At 44.2% G+C, this 24287-nt stretch overlaps 1 protein-coding gene across 5 annotated transcripts in view; it reads right to left on the bottom strand.

Annotated features, from left to right (window-relative positions):
* Positions 1–521: 521 nt before the first annotated feature.
* The window catches only part of pacs2 (phosphofurin acidic cluster sorting protein 2), a 53686-nt gene continuing 29920 nt past the window's right edge, over positions 522–24287 (bottom strand). Inside the window, exons 2-25 of one of the 5 annotated variants that reach the window (XM_076749573.1) lie at positions 19531–19618; positions 19100–19189; positions 17978–18103; positions 15696–15858; positions 15321–15394; positions 15081–15161; positions 14237–14296; positions 13981–14135; positions 13076–13166; positions 12494–12565; positions 11882–12006; positions 11566–11698; positions 11288–11392; positions 11072–11178; positions 10792–10946; positions 10320–10430; positions 10030–10138; positions 8791–8823; positions 5260–5302; positions 5067–5109; positions 4786–4921; positions 4174–4394; positions 3783–3896; positions 522–3001 (exon numbers count right to left, since the gene is read on the bottom strand). In XM_076749573.1, coding sequence (XP_076605688.1) covers positions 2883–3001; positions 3783–3896; positions 4174–4394; positions 4786–4921; positions 5067–5109; positions 5260–5302; positions 8791–8823; positions 10030–10138; positions 10320–10430; positions 10792–10946; positions 11072–11178; positions 11288–11392; positions 11566–11698; positions 11882–12006; positions 12494–12565; positions 13076–13166; positions 13981–14135; positions 14237–14296; positions 15081–15161; positions 15321–15394; positions 15696–15858; positions 17978–18103; positions 19100–19189; positions 19531–19618 — 2554 coding nt within the window. In that variant the 3' untranslated portion in view covers positions 522–2882. Of the gene's footprint in view, positions 3002–3782; positions 3897–4173; positions 4395–4785; positions 4922–5066; positions 5110–5259; positions 5303–5678; positions 6060–8790; positions 8824–10029; positions 10139–10319; positions 10431–10791; positions 10947–11071; positions 11179–11287; positions 11393–11565; positions 11699–11881; positions 12007–12493; positions 12566–13075; positions 13167–13980; positions 14136–14236; positions 14297–15080; positions 15162–15320; positions 15395–15695; positions 15859–17977; positions 18104–19099; positions 19208–19530; positions 19619–24287 lie in introns of those variants that run through there. The other 4 variants (XM_076749574.1, XM_076749576.1, XM_076749575.1 and 1 more) reach the window with 4 other exon arrangements.

Below are 24287 nucleotides of genomic sequence, written 5' to 3'. Positions count from 1 at the left end.
GAAAGGGTGCATTCTGCATGATTATTGATTTCACTGTTAATACTTAAGGTATATTTTGCAGATAATACTTCTGTACATTTATTGAAGTATAATGTTGAATGCTGGACTTTTAGCACAGTATTTTCACATTGAAGTATTACTATTTTTACTTCACTACACACTTGACATGGAATTGTAGAAGTTCAAATTTCTATTTTTTCTGACCGCTCGAGGGACTTCTCAGCTACATTGGCTTAAAAGCTGAGGTTCGCAGTTTACTGTCAACCTTGATAACAGCAGCTGAGTCGATTTAGTAGCTTTTCTGTCAATAAAGATGTCGAGATATGACGGCCAGCTAAAGGCCTCATGGTGAGACTGTTTTCTCTGCTGCTGCTTCCAAAGTCAAGTCTGAACTTTGAACCACAGGAAACAACACTGTTTTTTATCGGTTGTCCTGTGTTGCCTTCACTGACCGAGTGCTTTCATCCAACTAATCACGAAGCAAACAGAGCTTAATAACTCACACACGCAAAGAGTACATAGTAGTGTACATTTTAGTGTGTATAGTAGTTTTATTACTCCAAGTTTTGGGATTACAGTGGTAGTCTTTAGGGAACTTTCAGTTTCAACAAGCCTTTCTCTGAGACGACATGAAAAACCAAAACATCTAAAACATCTTCTATACAGAGAAACAAATATATGCTCAACACGATTGGGCCGTGGTGTTCTGTTAATTAGTTCAAACCCACGTCTGAGAGCCAAACGTGGGTCTGTGAGTTTCCCTCCCTCCAATGAACAAGCTTGACTGCTAAATCAGCGCACTGTATCGAGATTTTCTGTTGTTGTCGGACCAGAATCAGCACCATGTTAGCCAGGGACAAATTATTTAATGTTGATTTGTCAAAATTAAGCAATTTAGGCACTTATCAAGAAATTGGCAAAGGTCACGATGAAAATGCTACGGAAAGAAATTTTATAAGCAACATACTTTTAGTTTTATGCTTAACAGTCAACGAAAGATTGAGCGAAATCTACTGACAGAACATCTCTTGTTAACATCACATTCTAGGCTAACCTTACAGAATATTAAACTAAACCCTAAATAGTCCAACGAGGCCTCACACTGAGCATTAAGTGATATCACGCAGCACTAAGATACAGGTGCTTAGTTTGCTTTGCATATAAACCATGAACACCACCGCTTGTGCTGTTGTTCAGCTCAGATAGAAAGACAGATACAGCGTCTGTCCGTGTGCCTCTGTGAACCACAGTCATACGTACCTGCAGGTTCCCGGGTAGGTTTATCACACGCTAATCTATGAGGGACAAACATTTAAAAGTGCTTTACATTAAGGTACCTTCAATACATTCACCTCTACATTATGAAGTCTTCTAGAATACCACACAGGTAACGAGTGAGCTGCAGTTGATGAGTATTCCTTTGGCAAAAATAACATTTGCTTTTCGCAAAAGATATGGAGTGTGTCCGAGGAGTGTGGGGCTGGAGGAAGAGGAGTTCTTTCTCAAGTGAACATTAACAAGCTCACTGTTTAATACAGAGGAGCCACTCTGGAAAAATTGCTTTATGTTGTGAACATTTAGGGAAATAAAAGTTTGTTTTCTAGCAAGATGAGAAGATTGATGCCACTCTCATGGCCCTAATGTGAAGCTACAGCCAGCAGCTGAGTAGCTTAGCTTAGCTTAGCTTAGCACCGAGACTGGACACAGAAAGAACAGATAGCCCAGCCCAGTTTTTGTACAGATTAAACACAGGAAATATATTGTTTTTATTACAGCAGTGGGCTTTAGAGGTGGTGGTGGTGGATTGTTATGTTTGGACAGAGCTGGGATAGCTAATTCCACCTGTTGCCAGTCGTTATGCTAAGCTAAGCTAAGCTAACTTGCTGCTGGCTTTACATCCTCAGGACAGACAATAGAGTGGTATCGATCTTCCCATTTAACTTGGCATGGAAACAAAATAACATATTTCCCAGAAGTCCAAAAGTCTGTACTAACATTTATCAAGTAGTTCATTTGTGCTATTAATCACTTTCTAAAAAGCAGGTATTTTTGAGTTGATTTTCTAATTACGTGTCTCACGTTGGGGCAAAACTCTTCAAACCTCAAGCCGATTTACCAGGAGGAGAACGTAAAGAAGAGACCGGGTTAAGGAGAGTGAAAACCACAACTAAGAGCAGTGTGTCATCGTCTAGCAGTGCCAGGTTATCATTCAGAATCGCATTCACACAGTATTCAGTCTATTGCACATTAGACTTCTTCATCGAGTGCAGAGAGCCAAAGGTCTGGGGCCGTTTACTCTGTTCTCCTTCAGGGTTCAGACGATGACTCGACAACAGTCTCTGAAGAGAGAATCCAAAATTTCCCCATCATGGTTGGAAAATGAGACGACCGTCACGTCTTCCACTTCATTACAAGGCAGCTGCTCTTGTTTTTTAAATAAATTCTTGATTAAATGTGCTGTGCCCTCACCAAATTAAAAAAAAAAAAAAACAATGGCAGAGGTGACACCCGGGCACTCTTACAGGATGTTAAAGGTTAGAAGTCATTTCTAATTGTTATTGAATTAGTTGTTTTTTTTTCTCAAAAGTCTATAAAACATCAGCAGGATTTTTTCTTTTAAAAAGCCGAGTAAAGAAATATTCCCTTGGCAGCTTTGCCTCGAGATGTTTTTACATAAATAGAAAATTAAAAAAAAAAAAAAAACACGCAAAAGATTAAATAATCAGACAAATGCAACAGCAGAAAGCAGGAGTTTAAATTAAGATGACAGAAGAGAAGAAGTGTGCGGGGGGAAGTCGGGGGGGGGGGGGTTAAAAGCTGTTGGCGGGGGGGGGGGGGGGGGGGGGGGGGCTGTCCTCAGTGTTTCAGTCTCTTAGGTGCTGCTAGTAAGGTCCTTTTGTGTGTCCAAAGATCCCGATGGGGAAGTGTTTGACGTGTGAGGACCACTGTGCCGCCAGCTGGAAAAACTTGACATCGTTCCACTCGACGCCGTCAATCAGCACTGCAGGGATGGAAAACAAACAGGACTGTACAATTACACTTTTATTACTGGAGTTAATGATGCTGCTAACCTGAATGACCCCGCGTCCAGCGGTGGAAAGCAACTAAGTATATTTACTTAAGTACTTGGACTTTGAGTATTTCCATTTCCATCTGCTTTATTCCTCGACTCCACGACAGTTCAGAGGCAAATACTGTACTGCAGGTAGTGGTAATACTTGCTACTTGCTACACATACTCACATTAACTGGTTGGTTACTAGCAGGCATATTAGTAGCATACTGGCTCTTTATTAGTCATTATAAAGCACTTATTAATTCCATATTCTACATGATCATATCCTACAAATATTAGGCCATTAACTAACAGGTTTCCCTCAAAAATAACGATCTTAGTAACCTAACCCCTAATAACCCTAACTCCCAGAATAAGGCATGCAGTCTCATTTTAACATAAAACCACAAAATTAAGAAACATTTTATCTTCAAGATTCATCACAACAAAACCAGAGATTTCTGAGATGTCAGATTTGAGTTAAAATTACTGTTTGTTTTTTTTTGGTTTTTTTTACTACACATGACAGAGCTCTTCCTTTACATTTGATCTAAGTCTGACCAGCGGAGAGATTTCCTCAGTTACTGCTGACATCTTTTGATCTGTCAGGTACTAACAATCAGGAAAGCTGCAGACAAAACCGACCAGAAAACCCTCCGACATCCCTCTGAGGACGTGTGTGCTGTTGCGGGGGGACGACATGTCAGGGCAGGAGTGCAGAAAAGTACCTCTCAGCATGGTCTGCTGTTGCTTGGCAGTGCAGATGAGCCGGCTGATGCCCTCGATCACTTGACTCTTCGACTCCACCTCCTTGTCTTTGCTCTTTTTTGGCAGGAACATGACTGACAGAAGGGAGCAACAGAGATGCACGCTGTGAGCAAATGAGGGATTCAGAATCTTTCTGGTCTCTGAGGATTAAATGACTTTTGGCCTTTTGGTGCTTCTGTTGAGGTTGATGCTGTAAAAGCTGGATTTGACCAGATCACATCTTGATATTATGGAGAGTTTTAAATGGGTCTGAGGTGAGCTATTCCTTTAAGAAAACAACACAGACAGCGCACAAATCCAAAGAATGATGCATGCATCATTCCTCTTGGAGAACACAGGTGTACGGCTCACCCTTCTTATTCTTCTCCTTGGTCACCACAGTCATGGACATGGTGGGCTGGGGGCTCGGCTCTGCTCCCGCCAGTGGCAGCCGGCTGACCTGCAGCGAGCGGAAATTGCACTTGAGAGTGTTTTTGGAGGAGGAGTCCCGCTTCTCCATGTCTTTCTTCCTTTCTGTTGGAGCCACCCAGTAGTCGACCTGAAGCCCCATCAGTTCCGCCTGACCTGCAGAACTACAGAGAGCAGCCAGTGAAGTGGAGATCAGGAAATGCTTTTCTTTTATATACTCACACATTAGAGCTCAAGTGGCTAAACCTGGAATATGAGAAGTAGATTGTATTTTAATTTAAAGCAGTAACTGAAAGGGCATGTTCCCACAACATTAAACAGGCTTTTTTCTGAGAGTTATATGAGAAAATTGCTACCGCACTCATATCATAGCGAGCTAAGAGTACCTTTTTTTCCTGGAAGGAAACTATTTTTTAATATTTATGTAATTTATTTACTACACTTGATTAAAAAGTGTATGGAAGATAGAATTTTTTATATTCAAATTTATAGAAAGGCCAAATTCCTTTTGGTCCATTTAGCAGAAACAGCTCTTCACCAGACGTCACATTATACCTGTAAGCACAGAAGCTGGTGTGGACAGAGGGAGAGGAGGGCGGGGTGGGCGATGCTTCTTTGAGTGCAGGTGATACTTGTGGAGGAGTGGAGGAGAGCAGCGAGGAGCCCAGAGGTGTTGCATCATCAGAGTCTCCTGAGGGAGGAAACAGTCATTATTTCTAAAAAAATACGGATACTGTGGTGGAGCAATGCTGCTGTTTGGAGCGGCCAATGTGCAAAGGGGTGTGGTGCAGCTGTGACATTCTTTGGTGCAGCTTTGGTGCAAAGTCATTGCTTGCCTGACGTTGCAGATGTTTGCTCCACGATGCCGACTTTCACCATCTGCAGGATGAAAAACAGACGGGAACAGATGATGACTTAAGATAAAACCACTTAAAATACATTGAAAAACAGAACAGAACAAAAGAAAGAAAAGACAAAAGCAACACTGAGAATTTTGGGGGCAAATCTGGAATTAAAGAGGGTACTTACCCCAATGAAAGGGATGAATTTCTGACATGAGTCCTCATCAGGGCTGTGGAGAAGCAGCACAGACCAAAAAAATGTCATGATTAAAAGGAAGGAAACTGTGTGCAAATTGAATTTAAAGGGGCTAACTCCGACAAGCATTTCAAAAAATTGGCTGTGAAAGGATTACAATTTAAAAACATGACATCTACCGTTAGTAAAAATGAGCTCTAGTAATTATTAACTTCTAAACTAAATGTTGACTTTTGATTTCCAATGTTTCACATCTGGAAATACGATGCAAATTATGCAGAGTTATCAAACTCATACGGAATCAACAGAGCATGCTGCACTTGCTTCTGGGCTTCAAACTTCCACTAAAACAGATTCATTTCCCGACTGCAGGCCCCTTATTGTAGCTGGAGAAGTAGAAAGCAAAACATGCAAGCTGTCGGCCGATTCGACCTCCGACAAAGCCATCCAGCTGTTGCGGGGACAGACTGGATCCACCAAACCAAAGTCAGAAGGGCATTCAGGAGGCAGCAAGTCCATCAGGGGAACAACTAAACTACTGAGTCACAAGGAAGTGGAGAAGGAAGAGCACCAACCTACATCCAAAACTTCTCCAGGTTCCATGCACTACCTGTGAGCGATAGTGCATGACTGCACGTCCATGAACTATTTTCCTGGCAATGACCAGAAAAATAGCCTGTATGGTTCTAGTTCTATGTTTTCTAAATGTAAAGACGTTTGATGATGTGAGAGGTTGTTGCTCTTGCCTTGAAGAAACCTGCCATCGCCCCCCCAGGGAAGAAACAGAGAGACTACAGAGGAGGGGAGAGAAGGAGAGAAGACAGTCTACAGTGGGTCACAGTTTGCATATCAAGGCCATGTTTTGTTTTCTGTTTGCTGGAATCAGTTTGAGAGCAGCCAGAGAGAGAAAGCCAGATGTCTGCCTGGTATGTGAGTGATTTATGCTCATCTCGCCTTGCAGGGATGGATTATGACAGAACACATGGCTTCTGCCTGATGTGTTTGATCCATATATTGGCTTAAATGTGTGATGTATCGGTTAAAAGATGCACATGCATGTCAATCCATGTAGATGGACGCGGAGCTACTGTGTGGACGTAATGCATGCACCTTTCAGAGACACCTCGACTCCAGTTCTGCATCTCTGACAAAACTAGTTTCTAGGTTGGAATAAGACGATTTTAGATAAGCTATATAAATAAAGTTAGATAATTACTGTTGGACGTGGAGGTGTCAAAGACTGCAGTTCCTTGACTGGCCACTTGAGGCTGGCTACAAAAGAGGGTCAATCCCCATAGACCCCCATATTAAAATGCCCAACATGCTTACAGACTGGTGTAAAAAACAGTTTGGTCTCTACAGCTGATTTCCTTGTTCATGACAACTGTACGGGGGTGAATTTTTATATGATTCACTAGTTTAAATTAAATTAAGGCTTAAAGTTTTGGATAATTATGTGCACGGCTGCTTTGAGTGACAGTTAACTGCTTGGTTTCAACCAAACAGGTGACCCAAAAGCTGATCCTGCCGGTTGAGGTTTGTGATTTGATTATGAGAAGAAGCGCTAATCGCACGCCGGTATTGTCTTTCTACTGACAGCGTGCAGGTTTTCTACTTCTAACGGGACAAATAACAGACAGACATGGATGGCCAGAAGCACATGGTGATCACGGAGCGGAGACAGCAGGGAGGGAGAAAACAGCTCCAGAGGGGGGAGGACAGATGATGGTGTTTGGTCTCTTGCCACTTTATCAGCACATTTTATCCTTCAGTCAGTCCTCTGATACCTCATCAATGAGGACTGTTTGGAGGAGACACTAAGAAGTCAGAATTATCGAGGAAATTCTTTCACTAATCAATTGACCTCCAGCACAGGAGGGCGGCGCTGTGGGTTGGCATTCATCGCACACACCGTCCTACAAGCACCAATGAGCCTTGCCTATGTGTCTATGTGTGTGTGTGTGTGTGTGTGTGTGTGTGTGTGCCACCACCTCCCATCTTGACCTGAGATGACCCTCGTGGTGTCAAATACACACCCACACACACGCACATACACAAGGCTCCCTCATTTCCATGTGTAGCTGTGTGGACAAACCATTCCAGCTGTCGTCGGTTACTGTTCTGATTTCTATCTCTGTGCCCGAACATGAAGCTCTTACACTGTCTCTAATATGCAGAACAGAGCACACAGGTGTTGGTTGAGACTGCAGCCATGAATAACTTCTGCAGGAGGCACTTCAGGCAATAGTTAGATCAGCATTTTGGGAAATATGTTTTCTTTCTGGGAGTTAGATGAGAAGATCGACACCGTTCTCATGTCTGTACTGTCAATATGAAGCTACAACCAGGAGGTGATTAGCTTAGCTTAGCTTAGCTTAGCTTAGCTTAGCATGGAGACTGTAAACAAGGGGAAACAGCTAGCCTGGCTTTGTCAAAAGGGAACAAAATCTGCCTCTAAAGCTCACTAATCAACACGTTTGTAATCGCTGCTGTCTGAGAGCATATAGAGCGTTCAATCCTCGCTGTCCTGCTGTGATTACAGACATATCTGAGCTCACGAGAACCTCAACTCACTCATGGACTCGACTCTGCTTTTGGGAAATGGTGTTCATGAAAGGCAGCAACGAAAAATAAATATTGAATAAAAAAACAAACCTAAAACTAACATACTGTTGAGAAAGGCCTTATTCCAAGGCTGCGTTTAGTTATTACCACAGTCATAAATGTCAGCGGGCTTTTGAATGAGGTTTTCTTACTTCTGGAGCAGAGACAGATGTTCTGGTTCACTTCAGCTTTCTAATCCTTCAATAGGAATTCTTCTTCGAATCAAGAGCAGTTGTTGAGCTGCAGCTTTGGCAATTAAAGATAATTCTGCATCTGGCAGCTAAAAATATGCAGCAAAACATGGATTTTACAACCTAGAAACCATGTAACATGACATTAGCGCAGCCGCTCTGCTGTCATTTCACACTGAAGGACAGCAAACAGATGAGAGGCAGCTGATCGCTCGTTGATGTCCACAGTTCTTTGATTTCTTTTCTTGCAAGCAGTTTGGATTTTCTCACAAAATGTCACGCTCTCTGGCTATGAACTGACCACATGTGGAAACTGTGGTTAGGTGCACGTCACCACAGTTTCATTTGGGTGAAAAGGACGAAGCTGGAGTTTCTTTGTGGGAATAAATCTCTCCTCTCTATTGCATCTCTTGTGTCTTGCTTTCTAAATAAAAACATGGCCCAGTGCAGCTTTAATTAGTTCAAGAAAATCTCATACTCTGTCTGTGTGCTGCTGTTCTGTGTAACTCTGAGCTGTGGCCTGAATAGCAGAGTTAGATCTTATCCGAGAGCTTTATAGCTCGAGCTGTTAATAGCAAAAAAATAAAAAATAATAATAATCTCAGAGGCAGTTAAAGTGGCAAGCTCCAGAAAAGGCTCAGAAGGTTCAAGGGGAAATGGCTCCAATACACAGAAAGCGCATGAGTCACCAAGCTACGTGAGAAACAAACTCAATCGACCACAATACCTTACTGCAAAATCAAAATGAAAGCTCTTTTTCCTTCAAAGAAAGAAAAGAAAAAAATACAACAAAAAGATAAAACATGTTATTCACACACACACACACACAGTGATGGAAAGACTGATGTTTAGAAGACAGACTCCCTCAGGTCACACACTCCCACACAAACCCAACATTAGTCAAACTTTTAACCTGTTTTTTAATTTTTTTTTTTTTTTCAAAAGGGGGTTGAAAACATTTGAGTGAAACAGAATGAACCACAATTTCATTTCACACACTAATCCTGAGTAGATTCATCACCAGCCAACTGTTCATGAAGCATCGCCCTGCAGCGCCGGAGAGCCGCCGCATGTTTAGACGTCTCTGCTTTCGTTTAACGACATTTAAATGACTGAGTGTCGGCCAAAGACACACTGCATGCTGCAAGTGAAAAGTACAATCAATCTAAGTAACATCAGATTACTGTTGGGCTGATGTGTTTTTACTTTTATTCTTGTGGACTGTGCATGCATGTCGACAAGATTAATGACTGAAATCAATAGTTCCACATTTGCTTTCTGCAGGAGAGTGAGATGGAAAGATAGATATCAGTCTCGTGTGCGCATTAAAGGAAGCTACAGCCAGCAGCAGCTTAGCTTATTTTAGCTTAGCTTAGCTTTGCATAAAGGTAATGACACCTGTGTACCAGCACCTCTAAAGCTCTCTAATTTCCATGTTAGATAGATCTACTTTGTTTCTTCCTGACAAGATGGACAATGACTAATCCGACAGCTCGTCCAGCTTCCTTAATCCTGTTCTAGCCTAGTCAATGTTGAGAACAGCCCTCATCTGACTCTTATTTATCTCCTCTTTTTGCTGGTTTGTAACCACCATCGTTGAGCTTGTTTCTCAGTTGCCACTCCTGGCTTCACATGTTGGAAGTGTCTTTCGTGCTCTGCATAGCTCTGCCTGAATTTGTAAAAAAAAACCTTGAAAGAATGTATGAAATGTATTTTGAAAAGCCAGCTAATGTATCACAGACTGTTCATGGAGCCGATCTTTCACAGAACAGTTCAATCCCCTTTTGAAAAAACTGCTGAAAGCTCTGCATTAGAAGCATTTGTTAGATGAAACCCTGAGACCTCACAAAATCCAACTCTTTAGGGTAGCTCACAAAAACACATTCAAAGCCCCACTTCTGTACAGCTCAGTGTGACACTTGCTCTGCTCTGTATTAATCCTGCAATGAAAACAAAAGAAAAATACCTTTTCTGTTTGTAGGTGAGCATGGCCTCTGCGATGGGAAGCTGGTGAGCTCCATTAGCTCCCACCATGTACTGAGTTACCCTTGACACCACGTCCGGGCTCTCCTGGGCTGCACAAGACACAGTATTAATTCTCTGCCACTGACTGTATGTATCCCCACAGCCAGAAACATTAATGAGGAAGTTCTGTAGGTTAGGAGTAAAAATGACCAGTTTTCCTAATTGCAGATGCTCTCTAAAGACTGCAGGGAGCTATAAGAGGAAAAAGGTATTTTAAACATAACAGCCCACCAACAACAGGAGCCTCTGGCTTGTGAAACAGGTCCCTCCAAGCAGCGTCTTGGAACAAACTGTTGTATCGATAGTCAATAGTGCCGAGATATTTGGAGACGGGATGTGCACCTAAACCAGCCAAATAAAAACAGTCAAAATCAGACAGCAGACAGCTTTAAAGGTGCAGAGGTAAATTATTATACGACTGTAAACAAACAAGGCCAATGCTGAGAGGACTGGAGGCGTCGCTGTTCCTCCAGTGAACAATGATCCACAGTTTTTAGAGTGACTGGTAATGACAGGTGGTGAAAGGAGTGAAAGACAGATGGACATCATGAGAGCCAATGGCAGCACGTTTTATAGGAAATTAAGGCAACAAGAAGTCTCCACCATGACCCTATCCATTTTCAGTCATTAGAGCATTTGGACAAATATAGCACCTTTAAATATTAAAATAAAAGAGTAGCATTAGGGTTAGGCTGTTACTAACCTAGAGGGATGATGAGGAACCTCATGTAGCCGAGCCAGTCAGGGGTCTTATGGGAAAGGTGGTCGACAAAAAGCCTCAGAACAGCGCTGAGGTAGTGCTGCGCTCCCGCCACTGCAATCTTTATGGGAATGGGTGTCTGGGAGTTACAGTTGCAACTAGGAGAGAAAATGAAAAGACAGCTCAGAGTTGGGCCTCACACAGTGATCTCTCCACAGCTCTGTGCGGGTCAGTAAACACATGATGGCAAACGCCAAAGTCAGCGTGTGAGAGGCCGGCTTACAATCTCTGTATGCGGGAGACGATGGTGTTGAACGCAGCCTGGATGTCGGCCGTGGTGCAGGTGCAGACCACTGGTAGTTGGTGGTTTTGCAGCATGTCTGAAAGATACTGGGAGGGGAGAAGAAGAAGAAACATAGGAAAGACAAAACATGTGTAACTTTATAAAAACAGTGATTACCTTCTGTCATGCTGGAGTAAATGTATTATAACTCCTTACCTGGCCCTGCCAGTCCGACGTGTTGATGAGAATGATGCTGTCAGGGAGGTGGTTATCAGACACCAGGATGTGGTTTAGTTGGTCATACACTGTCTTTCTTGGGATCTTGGCAGGCACAAGAAGAAAACTTTGGGTTAAAATAAGGAGCCACATTTTTGATTTAGGCATCATGATTTGTAGAGAGGCCACATCTGTGATACTAACTCGTATTTTATGTTGATAAAATCCACAACTTTGGTAAAAATCTGCACCTTTGTCCTGCAGTTCTTGGCTCCTACCTGTAGGTGGCAGCGTGTGTCCAGGGACCGCTCGTTGTCCAGGCTGTTGGCTCTCTCGTTCTGCGGCCTGCTGGGCTGACGCTCCTTCAGCGACGTGCTCCTTCCTCGCCTCCCTGCCAACTTCGGTTCCTGCCTGAAAACGGGAACAGCAGAAGAAGAGCGATGGAGGACTGGATGCAGAGTCAGTGATGTAACATCCACCACAGGAAGCAAAAACCCTGATCTGCATGTGATGACAACTAACACACTCTTTCCACCCTGCAGACGTGTATCAACGCTTTAAAGAAGTGATTTATTCTTTTTTATGTATTTCTACCTGTTGGACGAGATGATTAGGGACTCTGTCTTGGTCATTTTGCCACTTGGTGGCAGCCTCTCTAAAAATGTGTCCATGTTGTCCATCTCCAGCTCTGTGGTCGGAGTCACCGCCTCCGGCTGCTCCTGAGGGAAAACGAAAAGAGAGAAAAACAGCAGCAGGGTTTATGAGAAAGGCGCTGACAGATGAGTTACGCGTCTTTCTTTTCAAAACAACACTTTTTCACACCTTAGCTGCCTGGACGGTCCTTGAGGATTGAAGTTGTTATATGTTCTAATTTATTCTAACTGTGTCTGCTTCGTTATGATGGCAAACTTGATAATTAACAGCTGAAATGTGTCTCTTCCTCTTCCTGTATGTGAAGTGACTGTGGGACCACAGCTATAGAGAATACAAAGTCATATGTAAAGTCAGGCAAGTGCTTCGCATCAGAGACACAGAAACACAAGACGATATTAAGAGACAAATAAATAGGAGACACACATAACTTCAAATGTGCATTTTCTGCCCAGAAAGCTCATCTTTCTGTGTTTTTCCTCAAAGCATTGACTCACAATAACAAAGGCTGATGCCAGTTATTGATCTCAAGCACCTTTAAGAACTAATACTCACAAAGGAGACGTTATCAGACACGCTGTCATCTGGAAATTTGGCCCCGCCGCACTTGGTTTTATCTGGGTCAATCTGGAATGAGATGGTGAGAGGAACAATAAACATTACCTGCTTTCCATGGAGTCCCAGGGACTTTTATTTCACAGAAAGTAAAGCAGTGGTTCATTCAGCATCTCGCGGTGGACTCTTGGTTCAACAGAAATCCCACGGCTTCGTAAACAAACCAGCGATCACGTAAACTGGTTCCAGCCTGCGGACTGGTGGGAAAATCCAACATTTTATTCTAATGTACTTCGGTGAAAAAGCCCCTGAGCCGGACAATCGATGGCTCTCCGCTCCAGTGGATTCGCTCATCGGCCATCAAAGCGGCTCAGTGGTTGCACTGGTCGGCCTCCAGCTGTGTCACTGTGGTATCAGTCACACGGTTTGTTTAAGTAGAGGAAGCAGGGATCTGAGGTGTGCATGTGGTCAGGAGTACAAGTGAGCAAAGAACTGTCATTTAACCTGCGTCTCTGTTCGTTATTAGGGACTGTTTTACATCCTGTGTTAATCACTGTGCTGCTGCAGTGACGTCGGTCTCACCGGGCTCGGGGGCTCCCTGTGGCTCCGGCTGCTGTGGATGCTGCCGATCTCAGTTTGAGAGCTGGAGAGCGAGAGACCCTCGAAATATGGCCTGAAACGCAGAAAGCAATCTGGACTGAAGTTAAGAAAACACACACAAGAGGAGTCTCCTCCTCTCCTTTTTCATCCTGTGCTGTCCATTAATGCAGCTGTATAACGTCTTCTGCGGATCCGGAGGAATTTCAAAGTCTGATTAATGGAGAGGCATCACTGCTTAGGCTTTTTGAGCTTCCATATTTCTTACAGAAAGCCTGCATTAGAAACTGGAGGTGTGCAGTTTGAAAGATACGGGTGTTTACAACGGCAGACAGAGAGAAAGACACTGTTGAGTTGAATTACAGGAAGCGAAAGATCCAGCATTAATGGAGCCTGACCAACACCAGGGACTGAGAGGCAGCACATCTCAGCCTCTGCTGCTTTGATTTTCTTCTTTTCTTTATTGAAATGCAACACGAAGTACTCCTTTAAGTTCACGAGTATATGTTTTAATGATGTATCCTGTCATCTAAAAGCAGTTTCCTACTCAGCAAAGAATTAAAAACCTGAAGAAACCCTTGAATATATGCATTTTTAGACACTAAAATGTCATTACCATTGAATATTAGCACCAAATATTGGTTAAGCTTCAATGGTAAAGCAGCCTCAGCCTTGCTGCAGGGTTTAAAGAACATTAAAGGCCATGCATATTTTCTTAACTTTCTTTTCAGCCGTAATTTCAGCTAAGGCACAGGCTTGTTATTAAATTCAGACTTTTTGTGAAGCTTTTTAACCTCGTTATCATCATTATTTGGCCTTCAGCAACTCATATGAGCCAAGTCCCTCTCAAATAAAGGCACACACACTCGTTACTGCGGAGAAACACTCACTTGAGTTTGGGTTTTGGTGTGCTGAGGACGCTGTCATCGTCGTCGAGCTCCGGCCCGCTGTCGCTCGGGTTCTCGAACTCTACGCTGTCCAGGTCCAGGTCCTCCTCCTCCACCTCAGGGGGCGGCTCTGCGGGGTCCTGCTCCGAGTCCAGCACCTCCACACACACCAGCACAGGCATTACATCTTCAGCAGCTCCACAGCAGACAGACAAGAGGGAGCTAAACTCCCCAGTCAACGCAAGCCTGAGACACCCACCTCGTCTGAGACCCTGAAGCGCTTTAGAAGAGCCACCACTCGCTGCTTGAAGTTCTGCTGCTAAAACACAGGAGAATAAACACACAACCGCAAGTCAGCCCATGACCCACTTATGACTTACTACACCGCTCTCAGCAATCCAATACAGAGAAAGCAGCTACAGGAGCAGGAGCTCCTCCACGTTAGTCATTTTACCGGCAGTAGATACATTTGCAGTGTTGCTTGCGCATCGATTTTGCTGCGTGTGCTCATGTAAATCAATAAATCAAGCAGCATCATGCCTCATCTGCTTTCTGGGACTTTCATCGCCTCGCTCTGTAAAACCATATCACCCATGAGAAAAAGCAGATTTAAACTGTCTCATTGAAGCTCATTGAAAGGTGTCGAACATTATGTGACCTCCTGCAAATGAATCACCCACAAGGTAAACAAAATGAGGAGTTTATTTTAGAGGCACATCCAGCTGCTGCGTGCTGAACGCACCTTAACCGCTGCATCACAACCAGCTGACAGAAACATCCAACCTGCTTCTGCCCACAATAAAATCCACCTGCCACCACCTTTAAAGCTCACCAATCAACATGTTTGTTTGCTTCATCGGTACAAAAACCAAAGTGTAAAAGCGACATGTTGAGGTTTTATGGGCGCAGCAACGTCCTGATGGTCATGTCGTCACCATGAGGTTGTTAGGCAACCAGTGAAGACTCCAGGAAGTTACTGCACCTGGCCAAGAAACAGTCCGCCCCCGCCAGTTTACCGCCATGAAGCTGGAGGTCACTGTGTGCGTACACTGCACACACACTTCAGACTAAACCTCCTTTAATCCCCGGTTCACGTCTCTTACTCTGGTGATGGAGGGCGTCCTCACTATCGACCTCCTCTGCTTCTTTGGCTTCCTCACATCGTACTCGTCGTCCTCCAGATCCTGAAAACAAAAAAGAAAGCATTATTCAAAAGCATGCAGTGCACGTACAGATGTTTTACACCCCATTGTGCGCTTGATTATTAACCGACCGACCGGGATGAGACAAAGTGTTTTGCCTCATGACCCTTAAATCTGCCCGTCTTTTCCAGGTGGACTCACCTGTCCCTGCACGGCGTCGTCGCTGGCCTCCTGCTCTGAGGAGAAGCTCTCATATTCTTCTTCTGAGTAGTTATCTAAAGCAGGAGACAAGCAGGGAGATTAAAGGCTGTGCAGTGTAGAAGATGCCTCATACATATTTCAATGCCCCTTTTAAATCTGACACACAGCCAAGTTCTAAATATACACGATGTGCAGTACACACAGAGCTGTATGCTACCTGATTTTAATCACTTTCTGCACAATTAGCAAGAAAAAAAAACACTGTGAACCCTGTGATCTCTGCGCTGTTTAGCCCAATGAGCGTATTAGGTGATTATGACGGCTTCCTGCTGCTTTAACCTCGGAACACCGGGTGTACCGAGAGGCAAAGCGTACCGGAGCATTTGATCTTCTGTCCTCCCTGCAGGGCCGCCTCCTCGTGATCTATTGGCTGACTGGACAGGGAGAAGATCCAGATCTCCGCCACCTTCCCCAGCATGTCTTTCTGGTTGCTGCAGAGAGGCAGGACCTGGCCTCCCTCTGTCGGGTGCTGCATCACCTGGGAGAGGTGAAGGAAAAGAGAGCATGAGAGAGGGGAGGAAACGCCGGGGGAGGAATGTTTCACCCCGGTGAGACGGAGCGATGTGACGCAAACTGCTGCTGAAGTTAGGATATCAAGTTCTCCACCTGCAGTAAACTCATAACGCACCGCAGGCTCAGAGATACCGCGCTCAAATGTAGTGTTCAGATTTACTTGAAAACAATGCTATGCTTAAAATGGATTTTTGTGCAGAGACAATCCTGTGAAAGTCAGATTTGCATATCATGTGGGTTGTGGGCGGCTGTCTTGATTTAAAAGAATAACTTGACATTTTGGGAAATAAGGTTAATTGCTTTCTTTGCACAGAGCCCGATGAGAAAATTGATTCGCCTCTCATTCCTGTGCAGTAAATACGGAGCTACGTTCAAGGTTAATGTGCCAGAGGAAATGCTCCATCAGATGATCTTGTTGGACCTTTCTGGCAGTGGATTAGGGCCGTTGTCTCTCAACTTTCCAAAACAGACAATCCGACATTCAGACTCACTTCACCGTGCGATTGGTCAGCTGTGCACAGGTGACAAAGAAGCCAGGACTTGAACTTCTCTCTCCGGCAGTCAAAAATCAAAACTTTTTCAATCAGTTCACGTCTCCAACATGGCCGGACAACACGCCTTCAGCTTCACTTAGCAATAAGCTAAGGTGTCTGGCAACCTCACGATAACAGGAAGTCCCGCCTAGAAACAGTCCAGGCTGGAAGGTCGTCGGTTAAATCTTCCGGACTGGCAGGATTAATCTGAGCAGGGACAGTGAGAGGCAGCACCCGCCCCTCCCTCTTTACCACCACTGAGGTGCCCTTGAGCAAAACCCTCAACTCCAGCTTGCAGCTGGAAGTCATAACAGAGAGAACAGCTGCTTTCCCTGACAGACAGACACAAACTGAAAACGAACAGGAAACAACATGTGACAGATCTGCTGACAGGGTCCATGAAATAAGGACATATTTAACATGTTTTCAGCTGTATTTTAGAGGGGACAGACTGGTGATTTCTCAGCACAGACACACAATCTGTCAAACAAATACTGTGACTTAAGCTTGAGAGACTGATTCTGAACTCCCAGCGAGGAAAAATCTTAATTATCTTAATGACCCATTTCTGTCATTTGGCACCAACACGCCCACACATTCCCACCGGGACGCTGCAGTTTAACCACCCACCGCCTCCTGCTCCTTCAAACCGGCGCTCCACCTCTGCAGCTGAGGGTTGAGCGTCTTGCTCAACAGCACCTAAGCAGCGTTTACCGAGTGAGAGAGATATTTCAACAAGCCCAGGTCGTCTCAGGACAGCACCGCCCCTAATCTGGACTGGTCTCTTTGTTGCAGCCCAGTCCGGAGACCACGTCAGCCTTCAGCAGTTTGCTCTGTATCTTGTGTGGTATGTTGTCTCAGAGCGCCTTTGTATCCTTGAGTTGAAAAACCGGGAGCCATTTCTTTCTTGTGGTGAAGCACAACTCGATGTTTCTGCTCCTTTTTTCCCTCCCAGGCGCCAAAATGTTTTTTTTTTTTTTGTCTCCTCTCAGCTGCTGAGATGTGACCTTAATAAGCTCCACTGAGCTTTGGCAGCCATATGGGAGCTCCTCAGTGTAACAGCATCGTCTGCGCTGTATTCTAGGTTTTCTTGAAATACAAGAAACTATTTGTTCATTGGGTGGGATAATTTTAAACATGGGAGTTTTCTTCATGTCTGGAAGGATAATTTGACCAAAGCAGGTTTGCGCTAAGAGAAAGTGAAACTAGCTGAAGTCTTTCAGGGATAAAAGTATTATTTTCAGACTAATTTATCGGTAAAATGATTCATTCTAGACGTCTTTTCTTGTGCTGTGTGAGTCAAAGAGGCACCGGTAAGTCCCAGGTGAAGTAAATGTCAACCTGCAGCTCCGACAGCCTCCGTTTTCTCATTATATTTTCACACTGATCTTAACAGCCTTTTAGAGCAGATGCATCTGTCTGCTCCTGCAGGCCCTGAGACAATAACACAGAGTGCAGCGGAAGTGAGCTCCAACCTTGTTATCCTCCACCTGCTGCACACAGCAAGAACACATGTAGGCAGACAACATGAACACGGGCTCGTCATTATACCTCGGCCATGTCAATAGATCCCACTGCCAGAGTCTTGTAGCCCAGGATGGTTCGGTTCTTGTATCTCTTCCGCCTCTGCAGCATGATCTGCAGCTTGTTTCCTTCTCGCTTTAAGAAGTGAGGGTACTGCGGGAAAGGATGGAGAAAGTACAAATTACTCACCTGGAGTTTAAAGGTCAGGTTGGTGATATTCTTTATTTTTCTTGCGGTCAACAAGTCCCATAAAAAAGCAAATCCAGCAATGAATTGACCCTTTTACAAGTGTTCTGTGTATCTGCAGCCTGATGCATCGTATTCCTCTGTTCCATATGTTCCTTTCTTAAGATGATCTTGGACAATGTGGATTATTTTAAGTCAACCCACAAATGCTGTCCTGTTGCCACAAATACTAACTAGAGCACAAAATCAGCAGCCGAAAATAGTCAGATTTCGTCCTGTTTGAGTAAAGTTTAAAGCCCCTGCTTTTAAATATTAACAATTTCTCTAAAATGTTAGATATTAATGACTAAATAAGGAGTTAAAACACTCTTCACCACTTCAATATAAACACTCAAGAACTCAGCTGAACTGCTTCGTCAGGACTGTGCAGGTGGAGTTTCCTTCACGGTAACATGAGCAAACAACCCCACATCTGAATGTCACCGATTGTGTGGCGTCACCTTTTGAGACTAAAACACAAATACTGAAACCTCTCCTGTGAAATAACCCAAAGTGGCATCTTTAATAAAACCACAGAGCCCGGCTCGACCTCCTTTATCAATGACATTTGTGACTTGTTTAACATCTTCAGTATGAGGAGTCGTAAAAGCACCGGGAGAAGGACTGATGTGTCGTTCACCTCTTTGTTGGATTTCTTGAATAACAACAACACAGAATACTGGCGGTCTTATCTTGTAATGATCTAGTAATACTTTGTCCTTTGTGCATCTCCAGATAGTATTTCTGCAATACAGGAAAGAAGAGCTTCATATCTCATTGATGCTGAATGTAAGTTCAGTTGTCATAAAACTCATCCCACATCACATTAAAATCCCAGTAATAATCTCAAATTTTCAGTAAAGAAACAGCAAACAGCCAAAGTTTAATCTTAAACAGCAGCTCAGTGGTATGTTTTATTTTTACCTGCAGTGAAAAGGTGAGAGCCAGATCGGTCTCCACAGACCCACTGGGTGGCAGCACTATCTCATGGGACCTCAGAACGCGTTTGGAGCCCTGTAAATAAAACACTGGCTGTTGTTTAATGCAGTGGGAGCTCTTATCGTGGAGGCGTTCTGCATCCGTGCTGCAGCAAAGGTGCACGGCATAAATAATTCAAACATGATCCAAGACGTTTGGAAACACTGTACTCGTGTGTTTGCATGTGTAAGAACATTTACTACAAAGCTCATGTACTTCACAGGATATTACAGGATATTAAAATGATCTGTGGACCCTCTTTTGTCCTTCATCAACATCTGATAGAGGACTGCTGGATGTCTCCTGCAGTGTTTGTTTGTGTTTGTGTGTGTGGGTGCAGCAGGTTTGCACACGCCCGCCCCGATGTGACTGTTTACCTGGATTTTAACCGCTATGACCACAGAGATCAGCTCTTTATCGAGTTCTCTCATCACAACCAGCTTCTTCAGAGTCAGACTGCACAATCTGAAGGGAGAGATGAAGAAAGAAGGTTTAGTTTAACGCCGCTGGTGCGTTTTAATGTGTACAAACAGATGAGTCTTTCACACACAAAAACACAAAAAACAGATGGCTTATTCATGAAACGGTTCACAAGAAGCGAGTCAGTCAGCAGGTCAGTGACTCTGGGCCGGTGTGATCATTTCACTGATACGCTTTCACACTTTAATTAGGTGTTAATTTGATGCTTTCATGCCGAGCAGATACAAAGGTGTGAGCTGAACTCCGACCAATACGTTCGCTTGATGATTGGCAGATTTGAGCTAATCACAGATTCATTGATATCTGCGGATATGAAGGCTGATAAGTAAACATTAATTCACTAAAACATTAATCAACACACCAACAGATTTTTAAACTCAGTCGCAGTAACCTTTAGGTTTTCAGGCTGCCACAGAGCCACAACCTCATCTGAAAAAAATCTTTTCACATCGGTGAAACTCAAAAAACTGGTCACTGGAGCGATGGAGAGAGAACTGGCTAAAGATCACAGCAGCTTTTAGAAATTCCTGCACTTGTTAGTTAGCGGCAGGCTGAGCTAAATCCTCTTTCACTTGCAGACGGGCATCTGCCAGCAGAGCAGAATAGCAACACTGAGGCAGGATGGTGGCGGGGCAGCCGGGGTGGCATTGTTGGGGCAGTGTGTGTGTGTGTGTGTGTGTGTGTGTGTGTGTGTGTGTGTGTGTGTGTGTGCACACTTTAACAAGCCCGTCACGATTTTTTGAGACACTTCCTCACAAGACGAAAGTGAAAAAGAAAAGCTTTTATTTAAAAGGAGCTTTTCTTTTGAGGCACTCTTTGGTTCCTTTGACTGAATCACTCGGAGGAGCTGCTCTGAGCAGGCTGGCTGCTCACAATCTGGAGGCCTATTTTCACCAACCATTTATCATCCGGCTCTCCTTTTTACTGCAAAATTAAGCAGCGTTAACGGTGCTGTTGCCTGGAATGACATCACTCTGACATTATTCTGGGGCATAACAACACGGCATTGAATGTCATTCAGCAGCAGGAATCGCTATTCAACGACTGCGAAGGTTTATTGTCAGACAGAGAAAAAGATGTGGGTCAGAACTGCCAGGAGTGACGGAGGAGGCAGAAATGTGCTCAGCGCCGGGGGGGAAAAAGCCCAGGGAGGCAACATTAATACGCCGACATCCACTGTCGTTCAGTGCACGGGCCGAGGAGCTGACCTTGGTTGTAATCTAACTCCCCTTCAGTTCTCCTATTTTGAGAACAGGAGGCAAAACAATGGCGGCTAGGTGAGGCCCCCGAACAAAAGAAAACAGCAGCGCGAACAGTCAAGGGCTTTCAAAACCACACAGTGTGCTGAGTGACACGACGACAGCAGAGGGGTATCAATCAGCCTCGAGAGAAAGCAAAACACTGGGAGAGGAGGGAGCGATGACAAAGGCAGGTTTGAAGAAGCGCCGGCGGGCTGAACGAAGACCTCTCTTCTTCAGCTGAGACACGACCCAAGAAATCTCAGGCACAATGGACACAAGCCAATGAAGGCTCCCATTGTCTTCAGCCTGCTCTCGCACAGACAATACGCAGCATTCTTGTACTCCTGTTTTGTATTCTACCCTGTTTCTATTGGTTCCAAGCCCACAGCAGCATCTATTTCAGTTATGCTAGGTGGCTGGATGCTGGTTTGCATGGGCAGAGATGACCACATGACAGATATCTGCCAAACTGTCACGTTTAGTATTTGGGTTTTTTACATGTGTTGTTTTCTCTCCCTCACAATGGATTTATCGTGCAGTATCTGTTCAGAGGAGGAGGAGAGGATGAAAAACCACTAAATTTGTAAGAGGATCTCTGCTGAGCCGTTTCTCTTTGGTTCACAAACGCTGGTTTCTGGTTTCCACGGCTCGTATCCGTATCAGCTTCTCCTGAAAAAGGCTTTTTGGAGCCAATAAACATGAAGGCAGCATTCGTCACAACTGCATTGATTGGGTGACAGTGTTGTTGGCTTGTTTGAAGCATCAGGATGCTTCAAGCCAAGTGCTTCAGGATTGTCTAACAGCACCTGAAACCCACTCTTCAACACTGGAATCAGGGGGCTGCATCGGACAGTTTCTCTAACTTTACTGAGATTGACCCTGTGAGAGCTGTCAAGCTTTGAACATCTCAGTCGATCTCTTTTTCTCTGCTACTTTAAACAGTAGCTGTGTTGAGGAGAGGTCCCATCCGTCCCACCTTCCCCATGCCAAATGCAAAGCAAAGCAGGCCGTGTCTCACACCTGAAGCAGTTTGGTCATGGCTGAGAACACGGCAGAAATCTAATCTAACCTGAGTAGAAATGATTCAGCTTGCTAGTTGATATTCATCCATCCTACAACCAATACGCTGATGACACACATGGAGGGGCTGCATCAAGACAAAGGTTCTGTTTGCCATCACGGGCTTTCGCTTTCACTGCTCTCAAACCCACACAGATCCCTCAGTGTTTGCACTGAGCAGGAACTTACTGAACGTCCTAACACCTGGTAGAGAGAAGAATGCATTTACACCCCGTCAACGACCGGCTAGAATGTGTCTCAGTATCATCTGGACTGAAATCTGACTCTCATGCTTTTTGGTAACGTTTACGTTTTTTGTATGTGACACCACGCGTTGGTCATTGATCCAGTGAGGAGGATCAGCTTCAACAGTGAGTTCAGTCCAGGAGTTCTCTCTGTTCCTTCTTTGGTACACAAACAATGACATATCAGAGCGAGAAGGCCAGGAGCTCACACACCAACAGTCTACTCTTCTATGATCTGCACATCTGCAAGTGCAACCACTACATATGTCTGGATGCATCTCAAAAACGATTACAATTGTGCATTTCTTAAGAACTTCTAAATTATTGCTTTTTTCGAGTGAAGTGTATTTTTTCTTAAATTCTCTGGTGGAGTTTATTGTAGATGATTCACACTTGGATGCGAGTATAATTAGTTGCATGATATGTGTGTGTTTAGCGTCCATAGCCACACCTTAGTTTGAGAAAAAAAAAGCCTTGTTACAGCTGCGGTGATGTTAAAACTGTACCAGTTCTCCCATGAAACCACTGAGGGCTCCATAACGGCTGCTCTCCGCATGGAGTTTGAGCAGCAACATGCGTCAGCGAGATGATTACTGGCACACACGAAGGAGGATTGTGATATGAAGTCATCGTATTTTTATGTTTTGTCACTACTGAACTTTACTACCACCACTTTACTACTGCTGTCTGTGGGTGAAAATATGTCACTAGAAGCTGAATGTAGATCACTTATATTAGAGTTTGAATTGCTCATCTTGAGTGATTGCATTGAAAAACTGAATCTCAGTCGCACAGTTTCAAATTGAATCTATTAGTTTGGATCTGAATTCCAATAAACTTGAACGCGAATGAAATACGATGGAATTGAATTAAATGGCTCTGAAACTGTATTTGATGCTCAATGAAAATTCACTTCTCTGCATGCAAACCTCCACATTCATTCATTGCAAATCAAATTGTATATTTCATGATATATAACTGATTCAAAATCAGTTCTAGTGACACGTATTTCTGCCTGTGCTGCTCGCTGCCACCTGCTAATGCGTTTGTACTCTGAGCTCGTGTCTGCGAACACAGAAAAGCACACAGCTGCTGTTTTGGCGCCGCAGCAAAGAAACCTGTTCCCTGTTCTGTCCCCTCCATGCGTCCCCAGAGGGTCTCCGGTCTGCTAAGACACACGGCCTGCCGCCTGTGGCGTGGCCTTGCCAAATCCTGATCCAGTGGCCAGCTAAGCGCAGATGCTCTGGCAAAGGCGGAGGGGAGGACTGACGGGCCCAGCGTGGCGCTGTGATCATAAAATCACAATCACTTCATCTGCTAAGAGCAACAAACCAACGGGAATTTGTTTTGGTATCACTGATGCAGAGACACGTCAACGCCGTCCTGTAAACACACGGCAGAGGGACGAGAGGAGCCGATGACTGACGGCAAATCAGGTGAGAATTACCACAAGATTATTCTGTATGGATCTTAAACAGCGAGAACAGAGATGTTCATTATGAAGAAGAGCAAACCGTGTGAACGAGGTGCTTTATTATGTTTTTCTACCTCTTTCTAAGTTTAGATTGGCTGACATTTGCACTGGATAGGCTACATGAATTATCCTGAGGAAGGCATGAATGTCTGTACCAAATATGACAATTAATCCAACAGCTGTTGAGACATTTCTCGAAAAACCACAACTGCCAACCACATGGTGGCGCTAGATAAGGATCATAAAGTCAGAAGGATTCATCCTCTGGGGACCATGAATGTCTGTATAAAGCTTCATGGCAATAGGCATCCCATAGTTGTTGAGATACTTCAGTCTGGACGGACAAACACTCCTGAAGCCACTCTGCTAGCATCGCTAAACAAAAACTGCTTTGACCATGTAAAATGACTCTGGATCTTCATCCCCTGAAGCTTTGCAACAGGTCAGTGGCATTTTTAAAGAAAACGTCAAGAAGAAGAAGCCAAGATCAGGCCTGAGGGGAAGGTGCAGGCTCGGTTGTGTCCGAGGAATTGAGATTACAAGAGACGACATCGTACACCTGACCTCAACCATCGGCGTTGATTTGCTTGTCTCTTGACATGCTGACGCTGGAAGAAAACAGATACTAAAAATAT

This window comes from Chaetodon auriga, chromosome 14 (genome assembly GCF_051107435.1).
Source record: "Chaetodon auriga isolate fChaAug3 chromosome 14, fChaAug3.hap1, whole genome shotgun sequence".
In the NCBI taxonomy this organism is placed as follows: Eukaryota; Metazoa; Chordata; class Actinopteri; order Chaetodontiformes; family Chaetodontidae; genus Chaetodon; species Chaetodon auriga.
The sequence above is the reverse complement of the archived record's forward strand: the minus strand, read 5'-3'. Positions and strand labels throughout refer to the sequence as shown.